Here is a 21,234-nt window from a genome sequence, read left to right as displayed (position 1 = left end):
CAGTCAACACAAACCGTTCAGCTTCACGTTCCCTGTGTATAAACACCACAGTCAACACAAACCGTTCAGCTTCACGTTCCCTGTGTATAAACACCACAGTCAACACAAACCGTTCAGCTTCCCGTTCCCTGTGTATAAACACCAGTCAACACAAACCGTTCAGCTTCCCGTTCCCTGTGTATAAACACCAGACAACACAAACCGTTCAGCTTCCCGTTCCCTGTGTATAAACACCAGACAACACAAACCGTTCAGCTTCACGTTTCCTGTGTATAAACACTAGTCAACACAAACTGTTCAGCTTCATGTTCCCTGTGTATAAACACCAGTCAACACAAACCGTTCAGCTTTCTGTTCCCTGTGTATAAACACCAGTCAACACAGACCGTTCAACTTCACGTTCCCTGTGTATAAACACCAGTCTTCACAAACCGTTCAGCTTCCTGTTCCCTGTGTATAAACACCAGTCAACACAAACTGTTCAGCTTCCCATTTCATGTGTATAAACACCACAGTCAACACAAAGCGTTCAGCTTCCCGTTCCCTGTGTATAAACACCAGCCAACACAAACTGTTCAGCTACATGTTCCCCGTGTATAAACACCACAGTCAACACAAAGCGTTCAGCTTCCCGTTCCCTGTGTATAAACACCACAGTCAACACAAAGCATTCAGCTTCACGTTCCCTGTGTATAAAACACAAACTGTTCAGCTTCACATTCCCTAAGTATAAACAGCAGTCAACAGAAACCGTTTAGCTTCACGTTTCCTGTGTATAAACTCCACAATCAACACAAACCGTTCAGCTTCACATTTCCCTGTGTATAAACACCACAGTCAACACAAACCGTTCAGCTTCCCGTTTCCTGTGTATAAACTCCACAATCAACACAAACCGTTCAGCTTCACATTTCCCTGTGTATAAACACCACAGTCAACACAAACCGTTCAGCTTCACCTTTTCTGTGTATAAACACCACAGTCAACACAAACCGTACAGCTTCACCTTTCCTGTGTATAAACACCAGTCAACACAAACCGTTCAGCTTCACGTTCCCTGTGTATAAACACCAGTCAACACAAACTGTTCAGCTTCACGTTCCCTGTGTATAAACACCACAGTCAACACAAACCGTTCAGCTTCCCGTTTCCTGTGTATAAACACCACAGTGAGCACAAACTGTTCAGCTTCACGTTTCCTGTGTATAAACACCACAGTCATAAACCGTTCAGCTTCACGTTCCCTGTGTATAAACACCACAGTCAACACAAACCGTTCAGCTTCCCGTTCCCTGTGTATAAACACCAGTCAACACAAACCGTTCAGCTTCACGTTCCCTGTGTATAAAACACAAACTGTTCAGCTTCACATTCCCTAAGTATAAACAGCAGTCAACAGAAACCGTTCAGCTTCCCGTTCTCTGTGTATAAACACCAGACAACACAAACCGTTCAGCTTCCCGTTTCCTGTGTATAAACTCCACAATCAACACAAACCGTTCAGCTTCACATTTCCCTGTGTATAAACACCACAGTCAACACAAACCGTTCAGCTTCACGTTCCCTGTGTATAAACACCACAGTCAACACAAACCGTACAGCTTCACCTTTCCTGTGTATAAACACCAGTCAACACAAACCGTTCAGCTTCCCGTTCCCTGTGTATTAACACCAGTCAAAACAAACCGTTCAGCTTCATGTTCCCCGTGTATAAACACCACAGTCAACACAAAGCGTTCAGCTTCACGTTCCCTGTGTATAAATACCACAAACACAAACCGGTCAGCTTCACATTCCCTATGTATAAACACCAGCCAACACAAACCGTTCAACTTCACGTTTCCTGTGTTTAAACACCAGTCAACACAAACCGTTCAGCTTCCCGTTCCCTGTGTATAAACACCACAGTCAACACAAACCGTTCAGCTTTACGTTCCCTGTGTATAAACACCAGTCAACACAAACCGTTCAGCTTCCTGTTCCCTGTGTATAAACACCACAGTCAACACAAACCGTTCAGCTTCACGTTCCCTGTGTATAAACACCACAGTCAACACAAACCGTTCAGCGACATGTTCCCCGTGTATATACACCACAGTCAAGACAAAGCGTTCAGCTTCCCGTTCCCTGTGTATAAACACCACAGTCAACACAAAGCGTTCAGCTTCACGTTCCCTGTGTATAAACACCACAGTCAACACAAACCGTTCAGCTTCCCGTTCCCTGTGTATAAACACCAGCCAACACAAACCGTACAGCTTCATGTTCCCTATGTATAAACACCAGCCAACACAAACCGTTCAGCTTCACGTTTCCTGTGTATAAACACCACAGTCAACACAAACCGTTCAGGGGGTATGGAGGGAAGGCTGGGGCGGGGTTCTGAGTTGGATGATCAGCCATGATCATCATAAATGGCGGTGCAGACTCGAAGGGCCGAATGGCCTACTCCTGCACCTATTTTCTATGTTTCTATGTTTCTAGGTAACACAAACGGTTCAGCTTCACGTTCCCTGTGTATAAACACCACAGTCAACACAAACCGTTCTGCTTCACGTTCCCTGTGTATTAACACCACAGTCAACACAAACCATTCAGCTTCACGTTCCCTGTGTATAAACACCAGTCAACACAAACCGTTCAACTTCCCGTCCCTGTGTATAAACAACAGTCAACACAAACCGTTCAGCTTCCCGTTTCCTGTGTATAAACACCACAGTCAACACAAAGCGTTCAGCTTCACGTTCCCTGGGTATAAACACCAGCCAACACAAACCGTTCAGCTTCCCGTTTCCTGTGTATAAACACCAGCCAACACAAACCGTTCAGCTTCCCGTTCCCTGTGTATAAACACCACAGTCAACACAAACCGTTCAGCTTCCCGTTCCCTGTGTATAAACACCAGTCAACACAAACTGTTCAGCTTCACGTTCCCTGTGTATAAACACCAGACAACACAAACCGTTCAGCTTCACGTTTCCTGTGTATAAACACTAGTCAACACAAACTGTTCAGCTTCCCGTTCCCTGTGTATAAACACCAGTCAACACAAACCGTTCAGCTTTCTGTTCCCTGTGTATAAACACCAGTCAACACAAACCGTTCAGCTTCACGTTCCCTGTGTATAAACACCACAGTCAACACAAACTGTTCAGCTTCACGTTTCCTGTGTATAAACACCACAGTCAACACAAACCGTTCAGCTTCACGTTCCGTGTATAAACACCACAGTCAACACAAAGCGTTCAGCTTCACGTTCCCTGTGTATAAAACACAAACCGTTCAGCTTCACGTTCTCTGTGTAGAAACACCACAGTCAACACAAACCGTTCAGCTTCCCGTTCCCTGTGAATAAACACCACAGTCAACACAAAGCATTCAGCTTCACGTTCCCTGTGTATAAAACACAAACCGTTCAGCTTCACGTTCCCTAAGTATAAACAGCAGTCAACAGAAACCGTTTAGCTTCACGTTACCTGTGTATAAACACCACAAGTCAACACAAACCGTTCAGCTTCACATTTCCCTGTGTATAAACACCACAGTCAACACAAACCGTTCAGCTTCCCGTTTCCTGTGTATAAACACCACAGTCAACACAAACCGTTCAGCTTCACATTTCCCTGTGTATAAACACCACAGTCAACACAAACCGTTCAGCTTCACCTTTTCTGTGTATAAACACCACAGTCAACACAAACCGTTCAGCTTCACGTTCCCTGTGTATAAACACCAGTCAACACAAACCGTTCAGCTTCACGTTCCCTGTGTATAAACACCAGTCAACACAAACCGTTCAGCTTCACGTTCCCTGTGTATAAACACCACAGTCAACACAAACCGTTCAGGTCAACACAAACCGTTCAGCTTCACGTTCCCTGTGTATAAACACCACAGTCAACACAAAGCGTTCAGCTTCACGTTCCCTGTGTATAAACACCACAGTCAACACAAACCGTTCAGCTTCCCGTTCCCTGTGTATAAACACCACAGTCAACACAAACCGTTCAGCTTCACGTTCCCGTGTATAAACACCACAGTCAACACAAACCGTTCAGCTTCCCGTTCCCTGTGTATAAACACCACAGTCAACACAAAGCGTTCAGCTTCACGTTCCCTGTGTATAAAACACAAACCGTTCAGCTTCACGTTCCCTGTGTATAAACACCACAGTCAACACAAACCGTTCAGCTTCCCGTTCCCTGTGTATAAACACCACAGTCAACACAAACCGTTCAGCTTCCCGTTCCCTGTGTATAAACACCAGTCAACACAAACTGTTCAGCTTCACGTTCCCTGTGTATAAACACCAGTCAACACAAACCGTTCAGCTTCCCGTTCCCTGTGTATAAACACCACAGTCAACACAAACCGTTCAGCTTCACGTTCCCTGTGTATAAACACCACAGTCAACACAAACCGTTCAGCTTCACGTTCCCTGTGTATAAACACCACAGTCAACACAAACCGTTCAGCTTCACGTTCCCTGTGTATAAACACCACAGTCAACACAAACCGTTCAGCTTCACGTTCCCTGTGTATAAACACCAGTCAACACAAACCGTTCAGCTTCCCGTTCCCTGTGTATAAACACCACAGTCAACACAAACCGTTCAGCTTCACGTTCCCTGTGTATAAACACCAGTCAACACAAACCGTTCAGCTTCCCGTTCCCTGTGTATAAACACCAGTCAACACAAACCGTTCAGCTTCACGTTTCCTGTGTATAAACACCAGTCAACACAAACCGTTCCCTGTGTATAAACACACAGTCAAGCTTCCTTCCCTGTTATAAACAACAGTCAAACAAACCGTTCAGCTTCCGTTCCTGTGTATAAACACCAGTCAACACAAACCGTACAGCTTCACGTTTCCTGTGTATAAACACCAGTCAACACAAACCGTTCAGCTTCCCGTTCCCTGTGTATAAACACCAGTCAACACAAACCGTTCAGCTTCACGTTCCCTGTGTATAAACACCACAGTCAACACAAACCGTTCAGCTTCCCGTTCCCTGTGTATAAACACCACAGTCAACACAAACCGTTCAGCTTCACGTTCTCTGTGTATAAACACCACAGTCAACACAAACCGTTCAGCTTCCCGTTCCCTGTGTATAAACACCACAGTCAACACAAAGCGTTCAGCTTCACGTTCCCTGTGTATAAACACCAAGTAACACAAACCGTTCAGCTTCACGTTCCCCGTGTTTAAACACCACAGTCAACACAAACCGTTCAGCTTCCCGTTCCCTCTGTATAAACACCAGTCAACACAAACCGTTCAGCTTCCCGTTCCCTGTGTATAAACACCAGTCAACACAAACCGTTCAGCTTCACGTTCCCTGTGTATAAACACCAGTCAACACAAACCGTTCAGCTTCACGTTCCCTGTGTATAAACACCACAGTCAACACAAAGCGTTCAGCTTCACGTTCCCTGTGTATAAACACCACAGTCAACACAAACCGTTCAGCTTCCCGTTCCCTGTGTATAAACACCAGTCAACACAAACTGTTCAGCTTCACGTTCCCTGTGTATAAACACCACAGTCAACACAAACCGTTCAGCTTCCCGTTCCCTGTGTATAAACACCCAGTCAACACAAACCGTTCAGCTTCACGTTCCCTGTGTATAAACACCACAGTCAACACAAACCGTTCAGCTTCACGTTCCCTGTGTATAAACACCACAGTCAACACAAACCGTTCAGCTTCACGTTCCCTGTGTATAAACACCAGTCAACACAAACCGTTCAAAACACCCGTACACAAACCGTTCAGTTCGTTCCTGTGTATAAACACCAGTCAACACAAACTGTTCAGTTCAGCTGTGTATAAACACCAGTCAACACAAACCGTTCAGCTTCCGTTCCTGTGTATATCAACACAAACAGCTTCCCGTTTCCTGTGTATAAACACCACAGTCAACACAAACCGTTCAGCTTCCCGTTTCCTGTGTATAAACACCACAGTCAACACAAACCGTTCAGCTTCCCGTTTCCTGTGAATAAACACCAGTCAACACAAACCGTTCAGCTTCCCGTTCCCTGTGTATAAACACCACAGTCAACACAAACCGTTAGCTTCACGTTTCCTGTGTATAAACACCAGTCAACACAAACCGTTCAGCTTCCCGTTTCCTGTGAATAAACACCAGTCAACACAAACCATTCAGCTTCCCGTTCCCTGTGTATAAACACCACAGTCAACACAAACCGTTTTGCTTCACGTTTCCTGTGTATAAACACCAGTCAACACAAACGTTCAGCTTCCCATTCCCTGCTGTGTGTAACATAATGACCTGTGAAGCTACTGAAGTGCGGTTGAAATGTTGAGCACGCTCCTGCAACGTGTTGAGGGAGGGAGGGAGGGAGGGGCAGGGAAGGGAGGGAGAGGCGTGGGGAACGAGCTGGGGGCAACAGAGGGAAGGAGGGAGAATTTATGCATGGAGAAGCAGTGCTGAAGAGGCTCTTACCTTGATGTGGTCGGCCAGCTGCAGGGTGCAGTCCTCAGTCTGATCTGCCAGGTGGATGCTGTACAGGTGCTGTGAGAGGAGAGAAACCATCACTCACCCATCCCCTCCAGGCCCAGAGATGCTGAATGCAACGTGTTTACCCTGGGGCACAGACTGACCCCCTCCTCACCACCCATCAGACATACTGTGACATTGGCATTTACCTGGGGGGTGTGGTGTGTGGACGTGTGGGTCGGTTTGTGTCCCACCGCCACGTCGGTCACACAACAATATGAGAGTTTATTGGGGGGGTGGGTAGTAGGACACTGTTATACACAGACTGACCCCCCCCCCACCTCACCCGGTCACATTGTGACGTGGGCGTTTATGCGGTAGAGGGTAGGGGGACATTGTGGGACACAGTCTCCAGAGGGAGTCAGTGACTGAATTCACAGACGAGGGTTGGTGGTGAGGGTGGGGATCAGGGACTGTAGGTAAAAGGCAATGGGGCGTGCAGCAGTGAAAGGGCTGTATGATGCGAGCTGGGAGTGGGAGATGAAGTCCCAGTGGGTTCAACGGGAGGGGAGAACAGGGCCCTGGTGGGTTCTACTGGGGGTGGCAGAGGGAGAGAGAAATGAGGTCCCCTGGGTCCAATGGGAGGGGGGAATGGGGTCCCGGTTGGTTTAAATGGAGTGGGGAATGGGGTCCCGGTATGTTTAAATGGAGTGGGAAATGGGGTCCCAGTAGCTTTAAAGGGAGTGGGAAATGGGGTCCCGGTAGGTTTAAAGGGAGTGGGAAATGGGGTCCCGGTAGGTTTAAATGGAGTGGGAAATGGGGTCCCGGTAGGTTTAAATGGAGTGGGAAATGGGGTCCCGGTAGGTTTAAATCGAGTGGGAAATGGGGTCCCGGTAGGTTTAAAGGGAGTGGGAAATGGGCTCCCGGTAGGTTTAAACGGAGTGGGAAATGGGGTTTCGGTATGTTTAAAGGGAGTGGGAAATGGGGTCCCGGTTGGTTTAAAGGGAGTGGGAAATGGGCTCCCGGTAGGTTTAAAGGGAGTGGGAAATGGGGTCCCGGTAGGTTTAAAGGGAGTGGGAAATGGGCTCCCAGTAGGTTTAAATGGAGTGGGAAATGGGGTCCCGGTAGGTTTAAAGGGAGTGGGAAATGGGGTCCCGGTAGGTTTAAATGGAGTGGGAAATGGGGTCCTGGTAGGTTTAAAGGGAGTGGGAAATGGGGTCCCGGTAGGTTTAAATGGAGTGGGAAATGGGGTCCCGGTAGGTTTAAATTGAGTGGGAAATGGGGTCCCGGTAGGTTTAAATGGAGTGGGAAATGGGGTCCCGGTAGGTTTAAATGGAGTGGGAAATGGGGTCCCGGTAGGTTTAAAGGGAGTGGGAAATGGGCTCCCGGTTGGTTTAAACGGAGTGGGAAATGGGGTTTCGGTATGTTTAAAGGGAGTGGGAAATGGGGTCCCGGTAGGTTTAAAGGGAGTGGGAAATGGGCTCCCAGGAGGTTTAAAGGGAGTGGGACATATAGGTACCAATGACATAGGTAGGAAAAGGGATGAGGTCCTGAAAGGAGAATATAGGGAGCTAGGAAGGGAGTTGAGAAAAAGGACCGCTAAGGTAGTAATCTCGGGATTACTGCCTGTGCCACGCGACAGTGAGAGTAGGAATGCGATGAGGTGGAGGATAAATGCGTGGCTGAGGGATTGGAGCAGGGGGCAGGGATTAAAGTTTTTGGATCATTGGGACCTCTTTTGGCGCAGGCGTGACCTGTACAAAAAGGACGGGTTACACTTGAATCCTAGGGGGACCAATATCCTGGCGGGGAGATTAGCGGGGGCTACTGAGGTGACTTTAAACTAGAATGGTTGGGGGGTGGGAATCAAATTAAAGAGGCTAGCCGTGAGGAGGTTAGTTCACAATAGAGGGATGGGAACCAGTGCAGAGAGACAGAGGGGTGTAAAGTGAGGGTAGAAGCAAAAAGTACAAAGGAGAAAAGTAAAAGTGGCAGGCCGACAAATCCAGGGCAAGCATTAAAAAGGGCCACTTTTCAACATAATTGTACAAGGGCTAAGAGAGTTGTAAAAGAGCGCCTGAAGGCTTTATGTGTCAATGCAAGGAGCATTCGTAATAAGGTGGATGAATTGAAAGTGCAGATTGTTATTAATGATTATGATATAGTTGGGATCACAGAGACATGGCTCCAGGGTGACCAGGGATGGGAGCTCAACGTTCAGGGATATTCAATATTCAGGAGGGATAGACATGAAGGAAGGGGAGGTGGGGTGGCGTTGCTGGTTAAAGAAGAGATTAACGCAATAGAAAGGAAGGACATAAGCCGGGAAGATGTGGAATTGATATGGGTAGAGCTGCGTAACACTAAGGGGCAGAAGACGCTGGTGGGAGTTGTGTACAGGCCACCTAACAGTAGTAGTGAGGTCGGAGATGGTATTAAACAGGAAATTAGAAATGTGTGCAATAAAGGAACAGCAGTTATAATGGGTGACTTCAATCTACATGTAGACTGGGTGAACCAAATTGGTAAAGGTGCTGAGGAAGAGGATTTCTTGGAATGTATGCGGGATGGTTTTTTGAACCAACATGTCGAGGAACCAACTACAGAGCAGGCTATTCTGGACTGGGTTTTGAGCAATGAGGAAGGGTTAATTAGCGATCTTGTCGTGAGAGGCCCCTTGGGTAAGAGTGACCATAATATGGTCGACTTCTTCATTACGATGGAGAGTGACATAGTTAATTCAGAAACAAAGGTTCTGAACTTAAAGAAGGGGAACTTTGAAGGTATGAGACGTGAATTAGCTAAGATAGACTGGCAAATGACACTTAAAGGATTGATGGTGGATATGCAATGGCAAGCATTTAAAGGTTGCATGGATGAACTACAACAATTGTTCATCCCAGTTTGGCAAAAGAATAAATCAAGGAAGGTAGTGCACCCGTGGCTGACAAGAGAAATTAGGGATAGTATCAATTCCAAAGAAGTAGCATACAAATTAGCCAGAGAAAGTGGCTCACCTGAGGACTGGGAGGAATTCAGAGTTCAGCAGAGGAGGACAAAGGGCTTAATTAGGAAGGGGAAAAAAGATTATGAGAGAAAACTGGCAAAGAACATAAAAACGGACTGTAAAAGCTTTTATAGATATGTAAAAAGGAAAAGACTGGTAAAGACAAATGTAGGTCCCCTCCAGACAGAAACAGGTGAATTGATTATGGGGAGCAAGGACATGGCAGACCAATTGAATGATTACTTTGGTTCTGTCTTCACTAAGGAGGACATAAATAATCTTCCAGAAATAGTAAGGGACAGAGGGTCCAGTGAGATGGAGGAACTGAGTGAAATACATGTTAGTAGGGAAGTGGTGTTAGGTAAATTGAAGGGATTGAAGGCAGATAAATCCCCAGGGCCAGATGGTCTGCATCCTAGAGTGCTTAAGGAAGTAGCCCAAGAAATAGTGGATGCATTAGTGATAATTTTTCAAAACTCGTTAGATTCTGGACTAGTTCCTGAGGATTGGAGGGTGGCTAATGTAACCCCAATTTTTAAAAAAGGAGGGAGAGAGAAACCGGGGAATTATAGACCGGTTAGCCTAACGTCGGTGGTGGGGAAACTGCTGGAGTCAGTTATCAAGGATGTGATAACAGCACATTTGGAAAGTGGAGAAATGATCGGTCAAAGTCAGCATGGATTTGTGAAAGGAAAATCATGTCTGACGAATCTCAGAATTTTTTGAGGATGTAACTAGTAGAGTGGATAGGGGAGAACCAGTGGATGTGGTATATTTGGATTTTCAAAAGGCTTTTGACAAGGTCCCACATAGGAGATTAGTGTGCAAACTTAAAGCACACGGTATTGGGGGTAAGGTATTGGTGTGGGTGGAGAATTGGTTAGCAGACAGGAAGCAAAGAGTGGGAATAAACAGGACCTTTTCAGAATGGCAGGCGGTGACTAGTGGGGTACCGCAAGGCTCAGTGCTGGGACCCCAGTTGTTTACAATATATATTAATGACTTGGATGAGGGAATTAAATGCAGCATCTCCAAGTTTGCGGATGACACGAAGCTTGGCGGCAGTGTTAGCAGTGAGGAGGATGCTAAGAGGATGCAGGGTGACTTGGATAGGTTGGGTGAGTAGGCAAACTCATGGCAGATGCAATTTAATGTGGATAAATGTGAAGTTATCCACTTTGGTGGCAAAAATAGGAAAACAGATTATTATCTGAATGGTGGCCGATTAGGAAAAGGGGAGGTGCAACGAGACCTGGGTGTCATTATACACCAGTCATTGAAAGTGGGCATGCAGGTACAGCAGGCGGTGAAAAAGGCGAATGGTATGCTGGCATTTATAGCGAGAGGATTCGAGTACAGGAGCAGGGAGGTACTACTGCAGTTGTACAAGGCCTTGGTGAGACCACACCTGGAGTATTGTGTGCAGTTTTGGTCCCCTAATCTGAGGAAAGACATCCTTGCCATAGAGGGAGTACAAAGAAGGTTCACCAGATTGATTCCTGGGATGGCAGGACTTTCATATGAAGAAAGACTGGATGAACTGGGCTTGTACTCGTTGGAATTTAGAAGATTGAGGGGGGATCTGATTGAAATGTATAAGATCCTGAAGGGATTGGACAGGCTAGATGCAGGAAGATTGTTCCCGATGTTGGGGAAGTCCAGAACGAGGGGTCACGGTTTGAGGATAGAGGGGAAGCCTTTTAGGACCGAGATTAGGAAAAACTTCTTCACACAGAGAGTGGTGAATCTGTGGAATTCTCTGCCACAGCAAACTGTTGAGGCCAGTTCATTGGCTATGTTGAAGAGGGAGTTAGATATGGCCCTTGTGGCTAAGGGGATCAGGGGGAATGGAGGGAAGGCTGGGGCGGGGTTCTGAGTTGGATGATCAGCCATGATCATAATAAATGGCGGTGCAGGCTCGAAGGGCCGAATGGCCTACTCCTGCACCTATTTTCTATGTTTCTATGTTTCTAAATGGAGTGGGAAATGGGGTCCCGGTAGGTTTAAATGGAGTGGGAAATGGAGTCCCGGTAGGTTTAAAGGGAGTGGGAAATGGGGTCCCGGTAGGTTTAAATGGAGTGGGAAATGGAGTCCCGGTAGGTTTAAAGGAAGAGGGAAATGGGGTCCCGGTAGGCTTAAAGGGAGTGGGAAATGGGCTCCCGGTAGGTTTAAAGGGAGTGGAAGGCAGTGTTTCAGTCGGTTAAAAGGTAGATGGGGGGATGGCTGAAAGGGTATGCAGTGACATGGAAGTGGATGGCAGGGAAGGGGCTGACGGTGATTGCTGGCAGTACCTGGTAGTATTTGATGGCCTTGGTCAGAGGCTCCACGTTGACTGTCTCGTCGAGCTGGTCTCGGTGCAGCAGCTCGATCAGGGAATCAAGTGACCTCTCGTGCACACTCATCTCTGCATAAAGGCCGCCAATCCGTTTATAAACATCCACACTGCACTGTTCCAGGGCCCTGGAAACAACAAACAATCAGCAGACACAATATTCGAGCCCTGACCCTGGGCTCCTCTGATCCCCAACACCTATCCCTGTAAACTCCCAATCCTGGACCTCTGATCTTGACCCATATTTGGAACATACATTCAGCCCTCCTTATCCGCGAGGGATTGGTTCCGGGATCCCTCACGGATACTAAAAAACGCAGATGCTTAAGTCACTTATTCAACCTGTCTCAATACAGTGGACCTAAGGACCCAGCAGAACCCCGGACCTTATTTAACCTGTCTCAGTGCAGTGGGCATTAGGACCCGGCGGCGGAGCTCTGAATCCGCAGTGTTTCTGTTCACAAAAATAATCACGATCGCGATTTAAAATAAAGTGGAAATAATAAAGCGATTGGAAAGAGGTGAAACGCCATCGGTCATTGGAAAAGCTTTAGGCTACAGTCAGTCAATGATCGGAACAATTTTAAAGGATAAAGTGAGAAAAGCCCTGCCCCATGAAAGCTACAATTATTACTAAGCAACGCAGGGGTTTAACTATTGGGTTTTGGGGTTTTGATCCTCCACATCAACCTGGCACGGATGGAGAGTGCGCTTGGGAGCGATCTGTCACTGGATCGAACTCGGAAATTTCCGTTCCCGAGCCCAGCACTGAAACATACATTTCATAAGTGTTTTATATGCCTAGAAAGGTAAAATATATGCTATGTACTAAGACAAACGTTTGACTAACTGATGCTAAATAATACCGGATGTACCTGTTCCTACTTACTTAGTAAGAGAACTTCCAGTTTTTTTTTTCGATCCCAATCCACAATAACCTACGCACATCCTCCCGTATATTTAAATCATCTCTAGATTACTTATAATACCTAACACAATGTAAATGCTACGTAAAATGGCTGTTATACTGCATTGTTTAGGGAATAATGACAATAAAAAAAAGTCTGTACATGTTTGAACAACAAGTGCTGGAAGAGCACTCCGGGTTTTCTCGACTCGAGGTTGGTTGAATTCGCGCATGCGGAACTCGTGGATAAGACGGGCCAACTGTACTGTGGAACAGTATAGCAGAGGAACAGCCCCTGACCCTTGACCCATAATGTTTTGCTGAACCAAATAAATGAGAGGCCAACTAAGCCGAACTAATCCCTTCTACTTACACAGTGTCCATATCCTTCCATTTTCCTCACATTCATGTGCCTATCTAAATGTCCCTACAAAGTCCATAACCAATCTGTCTCTGCCATCACCCAGCCGGTGCATTCCAAGCACCCACCTTCCTCTGTGTAAAAAACTTGCCCTTTCACGTCTCCCTTGAAATTACCCCCCCCCCCCACTTTAAATGCATGTCCTCATGTACTAGACATTTCAACCCTGGGAGAAAGATACGATCCGTCTACTCCAGCGGTCCCCAACCACCGGGCCACAAAGCATGTGCTACTGGGCCGTGAGGAAACGATATGAGTCAGCTGCTCCTTTCCTCATTCCCTGTCACGCACTGTTGAACTTGAACATAGGGTTGCCAACTGCCCCGTATTTGCCAGGACATTCTGTATATTGGGCGAAATTGGTTTGTCCCGTATTTCCCCCGCGAAGGTAGAGCGTTCCTATGAAACCTTACGTGCCGAAATGGCGTGAAGTGAAGAAACAATTACCATTAATTTATATGGGAAAAATTTTGAGCGTTCCCAGACCCAAAAAAATAACCTAACAAATCATACCAAATAACACACAAAACTGAAAATAAATAACATTAACATATAGTAAAAGCAAGAATTATATAAGTGCAGCCTATATAAAGTAGAAATAATGTATGTACAGTATAATCGGGAAGATGAAGGCAAAACCGATTTGTGGGGAAAAGAAATCGGCACGTAGGTGCATGCGCACGGCAGGTACGCGCACACAGGTGCCCGCACAAGGCTTCATGGGTCATGGTAGTCTTTCCTGGGGTAAAGTGTCCCGGGATTTGACTGCTACTTTTGTCCCTTATTTGGGAGTGAGAAAGTTGGCAACCCTGACTGTAAAAGACATGTTGAGGTGAGTTTAACCCTACTGGAACACCACCCCCAGCCCGTTGACCGGTCCGCAAGAATATTGTCAATATTAAACTGATCCACAGTGCAAAAAAGGTTGGGGACCCCTGGTCTACGCTATATGTGCCTTTCATATTCTTATCAACATTTATCAATATCTCAGCATCCACTGTTACTGAGAAAGCAACCCAAGTTTGTCCAAACTCATCATTATATCACCCGCCCTCTAATACAGGCAGCATTCTGCTAAATCTCTTCTGCACCCTCTCCAAAGCCTCAACATCCTTCATATAATGGGGGGAACCAAAATTGTAAGCAATACTCTAGATATAGCCTAACTTTATAAAGTTGCAACAAAACTTGTTGAGAAGATCCAGAAGAGGTTCACGCGAATAATAGGGTTGACATATGAGTAGTGCTTAATGGCTCTGGGCCTGTACTCGCTGGAGTTTAGAAGAATGAAGGAGGATCCCATTGAAAGGCCTGGATGGAGTGGATGTGGAGAGGACGTTTCCAATGATGGAGTGGATGTGGACAGGACGTTTCCAATGGTGGAGTGGATGTGGAGAGGACGTTTCCAATGGTGGAGTGGATGTGGAGAGGATGTTTCCAATGATGGAGTGGATGTGGACAGGACGTTTCCAATGGTGGAGTGGATGTGGAGAGGACGTTTCCAATGGTGGAGTGGATGTGGAGAGGGTGTTTCCAATGGTGGAGTGGATGTGGAGAGGGTGTTTCCAATGGTGGAGTGGATGTGGAGAGGACATTTCCAATGGTGGAGTGGATGTGGAGAGGATGTTTCCAATGGTGGAGTGGATGTGGAGAGGACGTTTCCAATGGTGGAGAGGACATTTCCAATGATGGAGTGGATGTGGAGAGGGTGTTTCCAATGGTGGAGTGGATGTGGAGAGGATATTTCCAATGGTGGAGTGGATGTGGAGAGGATATTTCCAATGGTGGAATGGATGTGGAGAGGATATTTCCAATGGTGGAGTGGATGTGGAGAGGATGTTTCCAATGGTGGAGTGGATGTGAAGAGGATATTTCCAATGATGGAGTGGATGTGGAGAGGATGTTTCCAATGATGGAGTGGATGTGGAGAGGATGTTTCCAATGATGGAGTGGATGTGGAGAGGATGTTTCCAATGGTGGAGAGGATGTTTCCAATGATGGAGTGGATGTGGAGAGGACGTTTCCAATGGTGGAGTGGATGTGGAGAGGATATTTCCAATGATGGAGTGGATGTGGAGAGGACGTTTCCAATGGTGTGAGAGCACAGCCTCAGAATGGAGGGTCATTTATTTAGAACAGAGATGAGGAAGACTTAAGACAGCGGGTGCTGGATCTGTGTAATTCATCACCACTCTGGAGGTTTATTTAAAGCACATGTTGATAGGTTTTTGATTAGTCAGGGTGTCAAAGGTTTTGGGAAGAAGGGAGGACTTGAGAGGGATAATAAATCAGCCACGATGAAATGACGGAGAAGACTTGATGGGCCGAATGGCCTATTTCTGCTCCTATGTCTTATGGTCTCTTGAACTCAATTTCTTGGCGAATAAAGGCAAGTATGGCATATGCATCCCTAACCCCCCTCAACCTGTGTAGCAACTTCCCACTGTTCATCACAGTGTACCGTCACTTTACATTTGACCAACCAACGTGCAACACTTCACATTTGGCCGGGTTGTGAGGGAAGGGCCTACAGGACCTTTAACCCCTCACCATGGCCATGACCTCTGAACAACAGCCTGGACTGTGTTACGGGGCTAAGACTTGCGTACGAGGGGCGAGGTACTCACTGCTGGTATTTATGCAGCGTAGCCTGCAGCAGAGTGAGGGAATAGACGAGCCCGGCCCCAAAGCTCAGCTGTTCGCCCGCAGCCCCCCGCAGTCCGGGACGCTGGCTGTAATCTTCGTTCAGCTCGAAACGCTCCTGAGCCTGCCTGCTGATCAGCTCAGCCTTGAGACAGACATAGCAGTTAGCCCAGCCGCTCCCTGCCACCACAACCTCCCCCCATTTCCCTCCTCCCCACACCTCATACTTTCTCGTCCCATCCATACCATCATCATCACTCTGCCTCACATTCCTCCCTTCCCATCCCCACAGCCCACTCCTCCTCCTTTCCCCTCCCAACCACATCTCTCTCCGGCTCTACATCCATCCCCTCCCAATCACCTCCACCCCACATGCTCAACTCATCCCACCTCACCCTTCCCCTCCGCCCCACTGCCTCCCTAGTCTACATCCCCATGAGCCTCACCCACCTTGCAGATGAGCCGTGGGATGAGCAGTAGGACGAGGATGGAGTCGTGGTCCCCACCGTGACGCAGGAAGAAATCGGGCATGAAGGAGGTTAGCAGTGAGACATGACGGTTCGCCTGCTGGACTTCCATCTGGCGCAGCTCCATTTCGATTGCCTGCCGAGAGATGGGGTTCAGATCCAGAATGTCACACACAGTCCAGGGGAGAGGGAGACACACACTGGGGTCAAGTCACACACAGTCCAGGGGAGAGGGAGACACACACTGGGGTCAAGTTACACACACTCCAGGGGAGAGGGAGACACACACTGGGGTCAAGTCACACACAGTCCAGGGGAGAGGGAGACACACACTGGGGTCAAGTCACACACAGTCCAGGGGAGAGGGAGACACACACTGGGGTCAAGTCACACACAGTCCAGGGGAGAGGGAGACACACACTGGGGTCAAGTCACACACAGTCCAGGGGAGAGGGAGACACACACTGGGGTCAAGTCACACACAGTCCAGGGGAGAGGGAGACACACACTGGGGTCAAGTCACACACAGTCCAGGGGAGAGGGAGACACACACTGGGGTCAAGTTACACACACTCCAGGGGAGAGGGAGACACACACTGGGGTCAAGTCGCACACAGTCCAGGGGAGAGGGAGACACACACTGGGGTCAAGTCACACACAGTCCAGGGGAGAGGGAGACACACACTGGGGTCAAGTCACACACAGTCCAGGGGAGAGGGAGACACACACTGGGGTCAAGTCACACACAGTCCAGGGGAGAGGGAGACACACACTGGGGTCAAGTCACACACAGTCCAGGGAGAGGGAGACACACACTGGGGTCAAGTCACACACAGTCCAGGGGAGAGGGAGACACACACTGGGGTCAAGTCACACACAGTCCAGGGGAGAGGGAGACACACACTGGGGTCAAGTCACACACAGTCCAGGGGAGAGGGAGACACACACTGGGGTCAAGTTACACACAGTCCAGGGAGAGGGAGACACACACTGGGGTCAAGTCACACACAGTCCAGGGGAGAGGGAGACACACACTGGGGTCAAGTCACACACAGTCCAGGGAGAGGGAGACACACACTGGGGTCAAGTCACACACAGTCCAGGGGAGAGGGAGACACACACTGGGGTCAAGTCACACACAGTCCAGGGGAGAGGGAGACACACACTGGGGTCAAGTTACACACAGTCCAGGGGAGAGGGAGACACACACTGGGGTCAAGTCACACACAGTCCGGGGAGAGGGAGACACACACTGGGGTCAAGTCACACACAGTCCGGGGAGAGGGAGACACACACTGGGGTCAAGTCACACACAGTCCAGGGGAGAGGGAGACACACACTGGGGTCAAGTTACACATCGATCAGGAGAGAGGGAGACACACACTGGGGTCAAGTTACACAACGATCAGGAGAGAGGGAGACACACACTGGGGTCAAGTTACACACAGTCCAGGGGAGAGAGAGACACACACTGGGGCCAAGTTACACACAGTCCAGGGGAGAGGGAGACACACACTGGGGCCAAGTTACACACAGTCCAGGGGAGAGGGAGACACACACTGGGGTCAAGTTACACAACGATCAGGAGAGAGGGAGACACACACTGGGGTCAAGTTACACACAGTCCAGGGGAGAGAGAGACACACACTGGGGCCAAGTTACACACAGTCCAGGGGAGAGGGAGACACACACTGGGGCCAAGTTACACACAGTCCAGGGGAGAGGGAGACACACACTGGGGCCAAGTTACACACAGTCCAGGGGGAAAGGGAGTCTCTCCACATCCACCCTATCTAGTCTTTTCAACATTCTGTAGATTTCAATGAGATCCCACGCATTCTTCTAAATTCCAGTGAGTACAGACCCAAAACCTCCAAATGCTCCTCATAGGTTAACCCCTTCATTCCCGGAATTATCCTTGTGAACCTCCTCTGGAGTCTCTCCAACGACAACACATCCTTTCTCAGATAGGACCCAAAACTGTTCACAATACTCTGTGCAGCCTGACTAGCATCTTATAAAAGCTGAACATTATTTCCTTGTTTTTAAATAAATGCCAACATTGCATTTGCCTTCTTAACCACAGACTCAACCAGCAAATTAACCTTCTGGTGGTATTGCACGAGGACTCCCCAGTCCCTCTGCATCTCTGATGTTTGAACCTTCTCCCCATTTAGATAACAGTCTGCACTATTGTTCCCTTTATCAAAATGCATCATCATACATTTCCCAACACTGTATTCCATCTGCCACTTTTTTGCCCATTCTTCCAATTTGTCTATGTCCTGCTACAATCGCATTGCTTCCTCAGCACTACCTACCCCTCCACCTATCTTCGTATCATCCGCAAACTTTGCCAAAAAGCCATCGATTTCATTATCTAAATCACTGACAAACAATGTGAAAAGTAGCGGTTCCAACCCCCAAGGAACACAACTGGTCACCGGCAAGCCACCAGAAAAGGCCCCTTTTATTCCCACTCGCTGCCTCGCCTGTCAGCCATTGCTCCATCCATGCCAGTATCTTTCCTGTAATGTCATAGGATTTTATTTTGTTAAGCAGCCTCGTGTGAGGCACCTTATTGCGTGGAGCCACGTTACACGCAGACCAGGGAGTGAGGGAGCTCAAACACAGGGACCACATCACACACAGAGCCGGGAGTGAGGGAGCTCCACACAGGGACCACATCACACACAGAGCCGGGAGTGAGGGAGCTCCACACAGGGACCACATCACACACAGAGCCGAGAGTGAGGGAGCTCCACACAGGGACCACATCACACACAGAGCCGGGAGAGAGAGAGCTCCACACAGGGACCACATCACACACAGAGCCGGGAGAGAGAGAGAGAGCTCCACACAGGGACCACATCACACACAGAACCGGGAGTGAGGGAGCTCCACACAGGGACCACATCACACACAGAGCCAGGTGTGAGGGAGCTCCACACAAGGACCACATCACATACAGAGCCGGGAGTGAGGGAGCTCAACACCGGGGACCGCGTCGGAGGGGGGGTTGCTTGACGAGGGGAGGGCCCTTGGTTTGCAAATCTAAAGGTCGTTGAAGGTGGCAGTTCAGGTAGATAACCTGGTTAAAAGGCAAATGGGATACTAAACTGCATTGGTGTGGTACTGAGTACAGGAGCAGGGAGGTTACAAAATCCTGGTCAGACCTCAGCTGGCAAACTGTGTACAGTTTTGGTCACCAAGTATCTGACAGCCCTGGAGAGGGTGTAGAGGGGATTCACCAGGACACTGCCTGGGATGGAATATTTCAGCTTAAGGAGGGACTGGTGGGCTGGTTCCGATCTCATACACAGGGCGATGAGATGTGTAGGAGGGGTGGGGATATGGCGAGTGCTAGAAGTAGAGTCGACTGGCGGGAGAGCGGACGTCACCTTACCTTGGCATGAGCCTTGGTCTCAGCAAACTTGATCTTGAAGTCGATGATGTCGGGGGCAGGCTGCTGTTCCCGCTCGGCCGAGGCTTCCTGCTGGCTCATCAGCTCACGGTTCACCTCCTGGGACAGGGGCAAGGTGCAGCAGGTCAACAAATGGCACACTGCACAGTGGGAGGGGAGGGGGGAACGTGCCGGGTACCGGAGGGGGGAGGGGAACGTGCTGGGGTGTAGAGAGTGTGGGGAGAGGGGAACGTGCCGGGGTGTAGAGAGTGTGGGGAGAGGGGAACGTGCCGGGGTGTAGAGAGTGTGGGGAGAGGGGAACGTGCCGGGGTGTAGAGTGTGTGGGGAGAGGGGAACGTGCCGGGGTGTAGAGTGTGTGGGGAGAGGGAACGTGCCGGGGTGTAGAGTGTGTGGGGAGAGGGGAACGTGCCGGGGTGTAGTTTGTGTGGGGAGAGGGGAACGTGCCGGGGTGTAGAGCGTGTGGGGCGGGGGGACCGTGCGGGGGTGTAGAGTGTGTGGGGAGAGGGGAACGTGCCGGGGTGTAGAGTGTGTGGGGAGAGGGAACGTGCCGGGGTGTAGAGTGTGTGGGGAGAGGGGAACGTGCCGGGGTGTAGAGAGTGTGGGGAGAGGGGAACGTGCCGGGGTGTAGAGAGTGTGGGGAGAGGGGAACGTGCCGGGGTGTAGAGTGTGTTGGGAGAGGGGAACGTGCCGGGGTGTAGAGTGTGTGGGGAGAGGGAACGTGCCGGGGTGTAGAGTGTGTGGGGAGAGGAGAAGTGCCGGGGTGTAGAGTGTGTGGGGAGAGGGGAACGTGCCGGGGTGTAGAGAGTGTGGGGAGAGGGGAACGTGCCGGGGTGTAGAGTGTGGGGAGAGGGGAACGTGCCGGGGTGTAGAGTGTGGGGAGAGGGGAACGTGCCGGGGTGTAGAGTGTGTTGGGAGAGGGGAACGTGCCGGGGTGTAGAGTGTGTTGGGAGAGGGGAACGTGCCGGGGTGTAGAGTGTGTTGGGAGAGGGGAACGTGCCGGGGTGTAGAGTGTGTTGGGAGAGGGGAACGTGCCGGGGTGTAGAGTGTGTGGGGAGAGGGGAACGTGCCGGGGTGTAGAGTGTGTGGGGAGAGGGGAACGTGCCGGGGTGTAGAGTGTGTGGGGAGAGGGGAACGTGCCGGGGTGTAGAGTGTGGGGAGAGGGAAACGTGCCGGGGTGTAGAGCGTGGGGAGAGGGGAACGTGCCGGGGTGTAGAGTGTGTGTTTGAGGATATACCTGCAGGTGTGAGGTGAGCTGGCGGTACTTGTGGGAACGTGCCGGTACGGGAGGGGGGAGAGCAGCGTGCTGGGGGGGGGGGAGAGCAGCGTGCTGGGGGGGGGAGAGCAGCGTGCTGGGGGAGGGAGAGCAGCGTGCTGGGGGAGGGAGAGCAGCGTGCTGGGGGGGGAGAGCAGCGTGCTGGGGGGGAGGGGGGAGAGCAGCGTGCTGGGGGGGAGAGCAGCGTGCTGGGGGCAGGGGGGAGAGCAGCGTGCTGGGGGGAGAGCAGCGTGTTGGGGGGAGAGCAGCGTGCTGGGGGGGAGAGCAGCGTGCTGGGGGGGAGAGCAGCG

The 21,234-nt window shown here is 49.6% G+C and overlaps 1 protein-coding gene across 1 annotated transcript in view; it reads right to left on the bottom strand.

Annotated features, from left to right (window-relative positions):
• Positions 1-21,234, bottom strand: part of LOC134345895 (dynactin subunit 1-like) — a 133,499-nt gene that overhangs the window by 97,972 nt on the left and 14,293 nt on the right. The window contains exons 6-10 of the mRNA XM_063047237.1: positions 19,654-19,770; positions 16,231-16,383; positions 15,765-15,925; positions 11,769-11,937; positions 6,477-6,545 (exon numbers count right to left, since the gene is read on the bottom strand). Coding sequence (XP_062903307.1) covers positions 6,477-6,545; positions 11,769-11,937; positions 15,765-15,925; positions 16,231-16,383; positions 19,654-19,770 — 669 coding nt within the window. The remainder of the gene's footprint in view (positions 1-6,476; positions 6,546-11,768; positions 11,938-15,764; positions 15,926-16,230; positions 16,384-19,653; positions 19,771-21,234) is intronic.

The sequence above is a fragment of the Mobula hypostoma genome, chromosome 4 (assembly GCF_963921235.1).
Source record: "Mobula hypostoma chromosome 4, sMobHyp1.1, whole genome shotgun sequence".
Classification (NCBI taxonomy): Eukaryota; Metazoa; Chordata; class Chondrichthyes; order Myliobatiformes; family Myliobatidae; genus Mobula; species Mobula hypostoma.
This window is presented reverse-complemented; position numbering and strand designations above follow the sequence as displayed.